The sequence below is a fragment of the Oncorhynchus mykiss genome, chromosome 7, assembly GCF_057628025.1.
Source record: "Oncorhynchus mykiss isolate SJ-2025 chromosome 7, ASM5762802v1, whole genome shotgun sequence".
In the NCBI taxonomy this organism is placed as follows: domain Eukaryota; kingdom Metazoa; phylum Chordata; class Actinopteri; order Salmoniformes; family Salmonidae; genus Oncorhynchus; species Oncorhynchus mykiss.
Window position 1 is genome coordinate 75,283,253 of NC_143028.1, and position 13,187 is coordinate 75,296,439.

The following is a 13,187-nucleotide window of genomic DNA, read 5'->3' on the forward strand; positions in this document are numbered from 1 at the left end:
TCCTGGACGGATTTCTCTGAGTGAACATTGACTGTCGCAACATGAATGGAAACAATTTCAGACTCTAAACTGCTCCTGGAGAAAACAAACTTTGTCTCCTCTGGAGATCCAGGGAAATGGATGGAGCTTTCTACAGGGAAATGTATGGAGATCCAGGGAAATGGATGGGGCTTTCTACAGGGAAATGGAATGAGCCTTCGACATGGAAATGGATGGAGATCCAGGGAAATGGATGGAGCTTTCTACAGGGAAATGGATGGAGATCCAGGGAAATGGATGGGGCTTTCTACAGGGAAAGGGATGGAGATCCAGGGAAATGGATGGGGCTTTCTACAGGGAAAGGGATGGAGATCCAGGGAAATGGATGGGGCTTTCTACAGGGAAAGGGATGGAGATCCAGGGAAATGGATGGGGCTTTCTACAGGGAAAGGGATGGAGATCCAGGGAAATGGATGGAGCTTTCTACAGGGAAATGGATGGAGATCCAGGGAAATCGATGGAGCTTTCTACAGGGAAATGGATGGAGATCCAGGGAAATCAATGGAGCTTTCTACAGGGAAATGGATGGAGAGCCAGGGAAATGGAGGGAGCTTTATACAGGGAAATGGATGGAGCTTTATACAGGGAAATGGATGGAGATCCAGGGAAATCAATGGAGCTTTCTACAGGGAAATGGATGGAGATCCAGGGAAATGGAGGGAGCTTTATACAGGGAAATGGATGGAGCTTTATACAGGGAAATGGATGGAGCTTTATACAGGGAAATGGATGGAGCTTTATACAGGGAAATGGATGAAGATACAGGGAAGTGGGTGGGTCTTTCTACAGGAATGACATCTTTTCTGCAAAACATTGGGACTGGAGACCCTTTGGTGCTACACTCCTGAAATATGTTGGATAGATCCTGAGAATAGTAAATTTAAAATAAAAGTATTTAAAGTGTGTGCTTAGCAGTGCAAATATACCAGCTGGTTTTTAAAGTGTTTTGTTTTTAAATAGCACGTGTTACATTCCCCCAATAAGCAACAAAAAACTGCTGCTCGACATGAAAAGAGAACTAACAAATGAGTCACTGACTACCAAAACAAAACCAGATGGGTTTTTTAAAACCGGTTCTGAAGCTCATCCATGGGGTGCCTACTGAATGCTAGCCAAGCGAACTCGAGTAGGGTCTTACTTAACACCATGGGCGCCCACTAGATTAGCTTGATAACAGATCAACTCAAAGAAATGAAATCCCCCACCACAACTGAGGGTTAGGGAGTGGAAATATACATGGAGTAAACCAAACAGGGATACAAAATAAAAGGCTTTGTGTTCACACACATAAAGAACGAGAGTTAAGCAGAAGTCTATCTCTCATGCCAACCAGAGCCTAAATACGGTTACACCTGTACAGTGTGACTAATGACTGACTTAACGAGTTGACAGGTGCAACACATCCTGACCAATGAGGATGATTCCAATCGGGGCAAGCCACACCCAAACAGAACCCAACCTCGAAATTGAAAATGAAATTGAGCAAAACCCCAAAGCATATAACACTATCTGAATGGTGTAGCTACTGTTCACATTCTCTGAGTGCTGCTTCGGCCACTTGACATCGATTACTGCTCTAGCAACATCCTCTTACTTTCACTAAAGTGGACTCTTTCACTGCAATTAATTAAATTGTACTGCCTGGTAGAGTGATCAAAACGATTGTTGAGAAGAATGCTGACTTAAATGATGATACATTCTCACCTTGATGAAACCTCCTATTGCTCTGTGTGTGTGTGTGTGTGTGTGTGTGTGTGTGTGTGTGTGTGTGTGTGTGTGTGTGTGTGTGTGTGTGTGTGTGTATGACCTTCTGCTCCCTTTGCTTGACTTCAACTAACTAAACATCACAGTTTTGAACTGACAAATTAATCCCATAAAATATCCAAGCCGGTACGGTTGGGGTCAGAACAAAAGGGTGTTAAATGCTATTGCAGTTAATAAGATGAGAATAAGATGAGTTAACAGCACATGGCTTTGAGTGTTGTACTGACATTTTCACATGTCACAGAAGAATTCCCCCTCTAGTCTCTCTTCATCTGAGATGCTTCTTTCTCCAGTTTTTACCCTGTAAGATAGAAAGTATATATTTTCTTCAGAACAAACCCCAAGTGCTACGTTCCATGACTGTTCGTCAATAGACCTACAGCCGTCCATCCCTCGTTGGTCGTTAGGACTCCCGAAGGTTTTCCTTCAAAGCACTGATTTAACTAATCTATGTATGAAAGTATAGTAAGGGTATGTTCTTTTAAAAGCCTCATGAGTGTTCATTAACATCAAAAATCATGTCGTATTGACATCTCTGAAAATTCAAAAACACACGTGGCTTCCAGGAGACTTCTGAGGTTTTTTTTAAATGACCCATATCAGAAAACTGTGCAAAAGGCAGACAGACCGTCAGACTGGTTTAGAGAACATTGGGGATTATAATGTAAAATATGAATAAAGTAGTGGGGCTTTGGAAACAGTCTGTATATACAGTATGTATGAGTTGTTACAGAAGATCTGTATGGTTAGCAAATTGTTGAGGCTGACCTAACACTCGGATCTGTCCAGGTATGAGATGAGACACCCACCCAAAGCTGACTTCCTCTGTGTCCTAACCGCTATCCCTAACCTCTAGTCAAATCAAATCAAATCAAAAAAATGTATATAGCCCTTCGTACATCAGCTGATATCTCAAAGTGCTGTACAGAAACCCAGCCTAAAACCCCAAACAGCAAGCAATGCAGGTGTAGAAGCACGGTGGCTAGGAAAAACTAGTCCTATTTCTAACAGATTCTATAACTCTCCCTCTCTGTTCCTTTCTCAGGTATGAGATCAGAGACACTCACCTGGTTGAGGAGAGCGTTCTGGAGACCCTGAAGATCAAAGCTGACTTCCTCAACTTCAAGCCCCGCCCCTTTAACATGCGAGAGTTCTATGACCGGACGGGCCACGACATCAAGGACATGCTGCTGTCATGCTACTACCGCGGGATGGAGTGCAGCGCTGAGGACTTCACTGTGGTGAGTGAGACAATGGTGCATGTGAAGACTATAAATACCTGCAAACTGCCGTTATAGGCTCCCATAGATAAGTTTCTCTGGGATGCTAAGCTAGTTGCTGTCACGCTACTACTGCAGGGTGGAGTGCAGCACTGAGGACTTCACTGTGGTAAGTCACAATAATGACTGCAAATGTTTTAAAGGTGCTACGCTTAGGTTTTTTTTTATTATCTATTTTTGCATTGTAATTTTAGAAAATGGCCATAATTTATCTGCAGTAATAGTGGAATGATAGTGTTTCACAGTATAACTTACCCGCCAGTGTTGTGATTGACTGGGATTTTCGCTTATTGATTTCTCCCGCCGGAGCGGCGTCTGTTGTCAAAATGGGAAATCTGTTTTGACTTTGTGGCTGTGTTATCTAGTGGAAATCACTGTCATTTCCTGGTTGCTAAAATTCTACACTGTTCGCTCAATTTCAGTTTGTGAGAAAACAATCACTGAATAGTGTAGGGAATCATTCCACCATCTTATCGCTATGAAATATATTTTAAATGCTAAATTTTCAATGGACCAAAACCGATCTAAAAAGGCTAGCGTCTCTGACATGTTACGAGGAAATGGAATGCGTGGAGATTTGTTTTGAATGTAGCCTAGTGTTGTTGCAGTTCACCTAGCTTCCGCATAGGAGACACATTCTGAGAAATTCTATGTGTAGCACCTTTAATGTTTCTCTGTGATGCTAAGCTAGTCTTTCTCTGTGATGCTAAGCTAGTCAATTATCTGTGATGCTTAGCTAGTCAATATTTGTTATGCTAAGCTAGTCATTCTCTGTGATGCTAAATTAGTCATTCTCTGTTATGCTAAGCCAGCTGCTGTCCTGAAATGACAGTGGTGATTGACAATGAAAGCATGTGTAGTGGAAGTGGTTCAGGGATGTCCTGGAGACTTGTGTTAGCTCCCCGGGGCACTTACTTTGGCCTAACACAGTCTTACGGCAGGCTGTATTGTGTAGGGCAGATATGACTACCGCAGGGTGTAGTGCAGCACTGAGGATCTGTATATAATGACGAGATGCTCATGTCTCCGCCCTAACAATGGGAGTCATTGTCCCATAGGTAGGAAGGCAGGCGTCAAGCTTAGGTTCAAAATTAGCTCATAGAAATGCATTGGACTTATTTTGGACATATTTTGGCGAGAGTGAAACCTCTCGGCTTTGCCTCTTTCTCCCAAGCCCCTCCCCCTACCACTCACAACAACAAAGATGAGAGATCACTTCTTCTTCTCTTGGCCGTTTCACCGCTTTATTTGCATTTGAGGTCCAACAGAACAAGTCATATGGACACTGAAACACAAGTTAACCTCTAACCATACCCTGTTTATGTTTCAACTCCTAAAATTTGGTCAAATGAAGATTGTTATGCTAGCTGTTTAGTCTGTGTTTTATAACTGTACAATATGCATAAAACAATTATATAAGGAATTGGCAAACATTCTCATTCTGAGAATTTAAGGTAGGTCAATTGATTTCAACTTCTTAACGAAGTGGACAGGTTAGCATGCTGTTGAAACAGTTAGAGACAGACAGAAGGGTGTGTTCATAACAATTCAACTGTTTTACCTTATTAGCTGAATTCAGGGCTTGTGAAACTACCTAGATCCAAGTTGACTGGACTTGAAATATAAATAGTAGCTGGTTACTCACTAGAATGTAGTCTTGTGCTTGAGAGTGTTTATGAGACTGGTGTTCATTTTCTATCATGCCTGCTACATTATTAGTGAATGTTCATTATGCATGGCTCTGGTTACATTTGTAACAAAAGGGGCATTTCAGTGATTATTGCAAAAAAAAGCAGGTACAACAATTTTTATAAAACAATTAAATTATCAGTGGGTCTTATAGCAGTGTTCTCCACAAGCACATGGAATAGCCACCAAATAGAAAACGTAGCCGGCCAGGCTCCCCCGGGTGGGGGGGGGATTCATACATTTTCTTTTTGCAGAACTTGCTCTATTTTGGTGGCCTCTGGTACCTTCTAATGCTAGATTGTATTTTCAACCAGCAACTATCAGGAAATTGTCATGCCCTGGCCATAGAGAGGCTTTTATTCTCTATTTTTTGGTAGGCCAGGGTGTGATTGTCTACTGGCCTGGACAAGGTGTAGTTCTTAAATGCATTGGGGTCATGCAGGGCCTTTATACAGTGGTTCGTCCTTTAAAAGTTGCAGCATAGAATTCTATGGAAGCGCAAAATTCTATGGCACGTTATTTAATTTAAGCAAGTACCAGTCAAAAGTTTGGATACACCTATTCATTCCAGGGTTTTTCTTTATTTTTACTATTTTCTACATTGTAGAATTACAGTGAAGACATCACAACTATGAAATAACACACATGGAATCAGTTAAGAACAAATTCTTATTTACAAGGACAGCCTACTCCTTCCTCCCCGTCGGGGAACTCTCTAGTAAAGCCACTATTGAAGGCTATCAAACGCTTCTCAAAGATGCCCTCTGGTGGTCAAACTAGCAATAAACAGCATTAATGGTACCATTGGTTTACACTTAAACCTCTTAAGTCTACCCCCTCCTTTTTCGAACATTCTGTTAAAAATCGTGCAACATTTCAGCGTCCTGCTACTCATGCCAGGAATATAGTATATGCATATGATTAGTATGTGTGGATAGAAAACACTCTGAAGTTTCTAAAACTGGTTAAATCACGGCTGTGACTATAACAGAGCGTGTGTTTCATCGAAAAGCGCAAGAAAAACTGGTCACTGAAAGCTGAAAATAATATCCATGCGCCACTTGCATCTATTGTTTAAAGGACACCAAATTAAATAGGGCCTCGGATGCAATTCCTACAGATTCCACACGATGTCGCCATTGTCGGCATTTTCCTGAGAGTTATTTCTTAGTCAAACAAAGGAAAGACATTCCATTTCTTCCGGTCTCCGACAGGATGTTTTGGAGTCGAGATTTTCGACCATGATTTGAAGACGTGGAGCTATTGAATACACATCGCCCCGTGATCATTTTGATAGATTATAAACGTTTACTAATACCTAAAGTTGGATTACAAAAGTATTTCGAAGTGTTTTGTGAAAGTTTATCGTCAACTTTTTTAATTTAAAAAAATGACACAGCGTTTTGAAACTATGTTTTTTCTGAATTACACAGTTTCCATTGATGGCTATTTTGGGTATATATGGACCGATTTAATCGAAAAAAAGACCCAATGGTGATGTTTATGGGGCATATAGGAGTGCCAAGAAAGAAGCTTGTCAAAGGTAATGAATGTTTTATATTTTATTTTTGCTTCTTTGTGTACCGCCGGCTACGCTAATTCTTTTGTTTATGTCGCCTTCAGGCATTTTGGGGTGTTGCATGCTATCAGATAATAGCTTCTCATGCTTTCGCCGAAAAGCATTTTAAAAATCTGACTTGTTGGCTAGATTCACAACGAGTGTAGCTTTAATTCAATACCCTGTATGTGTGTTTTAATGAACGTTTGAGTTTTAACGAGTACATTTAGCATTTAGCGTAGCGCATTTGCATTTCCAGGTGCCTACTTGAGACGTCTGCGTCTCAAGTAGGATCAACAGGTTAATTCATTTTATTAATATTATGGTGTATCTATTCCAAGAAAAATGAAAAACCCTCTTGTGATAAAGTGCGTCTCGGTGAGAGGTGTAGGAGTCAGGCGCAGGAGAGCAGGGATTTTCTTTGAGAAGCGTGTTTAATGCAGAGATCTGTACACATAGTCCACCAATACAAAATTGGCCCAGATGAATGTCCAAACAACGCGCTCGAAGGAAAACAAACTCGTGTCAGTACACGGAGGAACATACGTCAATGCGAAAACAATAAACCGCATAGAATACTGAACGCTAATACTCACAAGCTTAATCCTGCACGAATTACGACAGGTAACAGGTGCCCTATATACACACAGAAATCAAAGCAATTGAAACCAGGTGTGAAAAGGAACACAGACAAAACAACCAGAAAAGGAAAAAGGGATCGGTGGCGGCTAGTAGACCGGCGACGCCGAGTGCCGACCGAACAGGGAGAGGAGTTACTTTCGGTAGAAGTCGTGACACCTCTGGGTTTCCGTTAGGATGGAACTGAAAATATGGCGCTGTACAACGTGATGGTCGGGAGTACAGTACTGGGCTATTTAGCTAAAGAATCCCTGTGTCGTGCGGGCATGCGAGAGACCGGTGTTCAATTCCCCGACAGGGAGGAAGGAGTAGGCTGTCCTTGTAAATAAGAATTTGTTGTTAACTGACTTGCCTAGTTAAATAAAGGTTACACTAAGAGCATAACTTTCTACAACCTAATTGTCTAAGTCTATCAGCGTGAAACTGTGCTAAAATAGTTGTAGGCTATTGCTTCAAATCCTATTGCTTCTAACTTCAATATTCTCTTTAAATAAACAAGACCTACACCACTTTTAACAGCATATATACTCAACACTTGTGAGACTCATGTTGCCTACGGTAGGCCTACAGTATATTGAAAAATATGATGTGACTCCACCAATAATTACATATAGAGAAATGGAGGATTCAAATTAAAAACCAAAAGCCACCTCATGGGTCACCCGGTGGCGGCTGGCACGGGTATCGAACCAGCATCTGAAGCAACGCATTTTGCACTGCGGGAGCCCCCATCCACTCCGGAGCCCGCATCCACAAAGTATCCAAATACAGAGAGGTGTTGGTAAAGGTATTTTGTCCTGCTAATAGCCCATAATGGGCTATTATAATACTGTACATGTTGTCCAGGTCAGGATAACCAAAACATTTCTTTATTAAAGATCAGAAAGAATGTTGGCACTTATTTATTTTGATCCAAAGCCATGAATGAGTGAGTCACTCAGCTTTATGTAGGTGCCGGCTATATGACTTGATCATATGTAACGATATTATATTTTGGAGGTTATTTTGTTTAAAAAAAAATGGAAGTGAGCGATTGTAATCTGAATAAATGCCAAAATAATATTTGTGAAGGCAAAACATTTATTTCTGTTTTTAGAGGGAGAGAAACGCTGGGCCAATTGTGCGCTGCCCATAAAAGCCAAAATATAGCCCTGCTAATAGCCAAAATGGCACTGTACAATGTCACCGTGTGTGTGTTTGAAAGAGTATTTTTATCATTGTTTTATTAACGAAAGCATAAAGATGCTGATGAAGAAATACAGTACTGTACAGTTTATGCTTTTAGATTTGGATAATAAAGCATTTAAACCATTTTGAAGATATAAGCCACCTGCATTTGTTTATTAGGCTACTGTGCAGTCTGACAAGTAAACATAACCAAAAGTACATACTGTTGTAAACATGGGAAAGTGCCTCATTTCTTACATAATAGATAGCAGGCCATGTCCAGACTTTCTCGGTGACCTCAAGTACTCATTAACTCTGTCTTTAATGCTTTTTCGGGTTGCATCAGTCATGGACAGAAACGCCCGTATCTCTGCCCTCCAATAATGTTTATTTATCTGCTGGTCTGCCTTCAATTACAAAGCCTACAATAATCACAAGAATGGCTTCAGATCAAAGTTTACATTGAGACCGAAGGGAACAAGGGTCTTTAAGTTAAAGATCCAGGCAGCCTCTCATTTTAACAACAAATTGTCGAGGTCACCTGCTCTCCTAGGGAGGGTGACATGTTCGATGCCAATATAACGCAGAGACTAAATCGAGTGGTTTGCTTCCAAAAAGTGGGCCGCAACTGAGTAAGTCGAGTTTTTGCAACTAATGGTGCTACGATGCTCTGAGATACGTACTTTTAATTTGTGCTTTGTTTTACTCACAGAATTTTTACCATTGTTTTAGTAACGAAAGCATAAAGATGCTATAAGATAAATAACTGCCTTAGTGGAGCACGTGATAACACCTTTGATTGGGATCGATTTCCCTGTTTGTGGGTGTTTGAAGGATCTACATTTATAAGTGCCATTGCATTGAGAACAGCCATTACATTTGTAATTTCCATCCAGTAGGGGCGCAAATAGACGTTGTTCAGGAATATCTTGGGGTGGTAAATCGGAGTGTACCAATTGGTCTCTGAGATTTCTGCCCCGTGAGAATACGTCCAAGGGAAGGCCCGACAACACACAAAGCAGGCAATACCACTGCTCTCCTCCCAGGAGTTCTGTCAAGTATCTGTAGAAGATCATTACAAATCATTTTATTCAATTGTGAGAGACTTGTTACACAGACATGGTCACTCACTACTCACTCACTCACTCACTCACTCACTCACTCACTCACTCACTCACTCACTCACTCACTCACACATACTTTCTCTCTCTCAAGCACACACTAGCACACTGTCACACACTCACTCACTCACTCACTCACTCACTCACTCACTCACTCACTCACATACACACACACATATATACACACACACACTTATTATTCTAACAGTGTGATAACGATGATTATTACCTGCAGGGCTCCAGTAGTGTCTACATCTTCTGCAGTTTCTCCAGTTCAGCTGTGGTTGGCATGGTGATGTTGGTTTTCTGTTGGGCATCTCTCAGTGGTTGTTGGTTTCCGTGCACACGCTTGATCATTGCCAGAGTGGAATTCCATGTTATTGTGAGGTCTTGTAAGAGGGATTCCTTTTGTTGCCCATTTGCAACTTGCTGTTTTCCTAACTCTGCAGCATTTGTCGGGCTGTGTTTAAAATGCCCAACAACTTTTTGGCATTTGGCTAGAGCATTGTCAAACCCGCTGTTCTGTAGTGACACTGTGACGGGCCTTTGGAGGATGTGCACAGTGCAGGGCATGTCTTCAAAAGTCAGGTGTCTCGCAGCAGCAATCCTGTTCTGTGCACTGTTAGTGCCGAGTGTTGTAAAATGTCGCACTGCTTTGCTACATCCATGAAAGGCTCAGCGCACGTTTCAGCATAGTGTCTCTCTTCTGTTTTCATTACGGTCAGAGAGAGAGAGAGAGAATGCAGTTTCCAATTTTCATTGATGTAGTGCGCTGTAGTTGTGGTTACTCACCAAAGTCCGATGTTCTCCTGTGAGAGCAACAACCGTTGCATGTTTCAACTTCTCCGCTTTCGTAGCCCTCACGTTTTCATTCAGTTAGCGTATTGTTGTAACGATGGCACCAGACTCTACCTCCAGGATACCTGTAGTCTCTGTAGTCTAGCATAGAGCACCAGACTCTAACTCCAGGATACCTGTAGTCTCTGTAGTCTAGCAGAGAGCACCAGACTCTACCTCCAGGATACCTGTAGTCTCTGTAGTCTAGCAGAGAGCACCAGACTCTACCTCCAGGATACCTGTAGTCTCTGTAGTCTAGCATAGAGCACCACTCTACCTCCAGGATACCTGTAGTCTCTGTAGTCTAGCATAGAGCACCACTCTTCCTCCAGGATACCTGTAGTCTCTGTAGTCTAGCATAGAGCACCACTCTACCTCCAGGATACCTGTAGTCTCTGTAGTCTAGCATAGAGCACCACTCTTCCTCCAGGATACCTGTAGTCTCTGTAGTCTAGCAGAGAGCACCAGACTCTACCTCCAGGATACCTGTAGTCTCTGTAGTCTAGCATAGAGCACCACTCTTCCTCCAGGATACCTGTAGTCTCTGTAGTCTAGCAGAGAGCACCAGACTCTACCTCCAGGATACCTGTTGTCTCTGTAGTCTAGCATAGAGCACCAGACTCTACCTCCAGGATACCTGTAGTCTCTGTAGTCTAGCAGAGAGCACCAGACTCTACCTCCAGGATACCTGTAGTCTGTAGTCTAGCAGAGAGCACCAGACTCTACCTCCAGGATACCTGTAGTCTGTAGTCTAGCAGAGAGCACCAGACTCTACCTCCAGGATACCTGTAGTCTGTAGTCTAGCAGAGAGCACCAGACTGACAGCTCTGAACCCTGTGTATTCTGTGACCTTTAAGCTGTAATGGATTTACCTGATCCTCAGAAGGTCCTGTGGTGGAGCTGCACTTTAAAACATCCTTTTTACCTCAGTGTTGGTGCACTTTAAACCATCTTCTATATACAGTGCTGTGAAAAGGTATTTCCCCCCCCTTTCTAATTTTCTCTGCTTTTACATATTTTTGATACTGAATATTACCAGATCTTCAACCTAATATAAAGGGAACCTGAGTGAACAAATAACACAACAATTACATATTTCATTTATTTCATGAACAAAGTTATGCAACACCCAATGACCCTGTGTGAAAAAGGTATCGCCCCCCCTTACACTCAGTAACTGGTTGTGCCACCTTTAGCTGAAATGACCCCAACCAAACACTTCCTGTAGTTGTTGATAAGTCTCTCATATCGCTGTGGAGGAATTTTGGCCCACTGTTCCATGCAGAACTGCTTTAACACAGCGACATTTGTGGGTTTTTATGCCTGAACTGCTCGTTTTAAGTCCTACCACAACATTTCAATTGGGATTAGGTTTGACTAGGCCATTCCAAAACTTGTTGTTGCTTTTTTAACCATTTTCATGTAGACTTGATTATGTACTCCTTGCACATTGACCCGTTACCGGTACCCCCTGTATATAGCCTCGTTATTGTTATTTTATTGTCTTACTTTTTTATTATTTTTCACTTTAGTAATTTTGTAAATATTTTCATAACTCTTTCTTGAACTGCATTGTTGGTTCAGGCCTTGTAAGTAAGCATTTCACGGTAAGGTTTGTTCACCTGCTGTATTCGGTGCATGTGACATAATTTGATTTGATTGGATCGTTATCTTGCTGCATGGCCCAGCTGCACTTCAGCTTCAGATCACAGACGTTTGGCCTGACATTCTCCTTTGGAATTCTCTGATACTGTCACGCCCTGACCTTAGTTCCTTTTTTTATGTCTCTGTTTTAGGTTGGTCAGGGCGTGAGTTGGGGTGGGCATTCTATGTTTGTATTTCTATGTGTTTGGCCTGGTATGGTTCCCAATCAGAGGCAGCTGTCAATCGTTGTCTCTGATTGAGAACCATACTTAGGCAGCCTGTTTTCGCCCTTTAGTTGTGGGTAGTTGTTTTCTGTCTCTGTCTCTGTACCAGACCAGGACTGTTTCGTTTGTTCCGTTTTGTTCTTTGTGTTCAGTGTAAATAAAAGATGATGAACACGTACCACGCTGCACCTTGGTCCTCTCCTTCTTCCACCAACTACAACCGTTACAGATACAGAGCAGAATTCATGGTTCCTTCTATTCAGGCATGTTGTCCAGGTGTTGAGGTAGCAAAGCCTCCCCAAAACCATCACACGACCACCACCATGCTTGAACGTTGGTACGAGGTTCTTACTGTGGAAGGCAGTGTTTGGTGTTCGGTGTTCGATGATATAATGGGACCTATGTCATCCATAAAGTTATACTGTTGAATCATCTGCCCAAGATTCTTGATGATCATCCAGGTGCTTCCCGGTGCTTTTTTTGGCAAACTTGACTCAACTTTTTTGGATGATATTGGTCCCATTATACCTATCAATGTTTTGAGGGTTATTTGAAAACTCAGGATCCCTTTTTCTAATATTAAGATCTGACAACATTCAATATCAAAAATATTCAAAAATAGAGAAAATCAGGAAGGAGGCAAATACCTTTTCACTGCCAAGTAGCTCATCGTTGGTGCGCTGCACTTTAAAATATCCTCTTTACACAGTCGGAGTGGATTGGTGTGGCTCATATGAATCCTTCATTTGACCCGTGTCTATAGATGTTGCAGAAACATCTCAGTTGAATGAAGCCATCTGCATAAAGTAACTGTCTTCATCTGAGGCTTATAGTGAAACAGTAAAGTGGTGTGAAAAGGGATGTGATGAATGGGGTCGTGACACGTTTCAAAGTACTTGTTGACTTTGAGATTGGTGTCATTGCTGTAGTGAAGAGATCTGCAGTTCGCTATTCCGCTTGAATGAAGGCAACCAATTATCTTGATTTGGCTTGATTTTACTGTCAGTGCTTTGTTGAGTGCTTCCCCTACTACGAATAAAAATACATTCAAATGAAATGATATGATTGATGTGAAATGCCAGCCATGCAGGTGTATCTTTCATCTAAGAGCTGTACCACTAACTTGTTTAATCAACTGCCAAAAGTATCAGCCCACATCAAGTGACCTAACATGAGTTCCTGTGTCTGCTACAAGGCTCTCCTCTTCCTCCCTCTCCTCTTCCTC

At 41.9% G+C, this 13,187-nt stretch overlaps 1 protein-coding gene across 1 annotated transcript in view; it reads left to right on the forward strand.

The window, feature by feature from the left end:
• Positions 1–13,187, forward strand: part of LOC110528579 (acid-sensing ion channel 1B) — a 337,502-nt gene that overhangs the window by 14,351 nt on the left and 309,964 nt on the right. Inside the window, exon 2 of the mRNA XM_036984198.2 lies at positions 2,849–3,044. Within this exon, the coding sequence (XP_036840093.1) occupies positions 2,849–3,044 (196 nt within the window). The remainder of the gene's footprint in view (positions 1–2,848; positions 3,045–13,187) is intronic.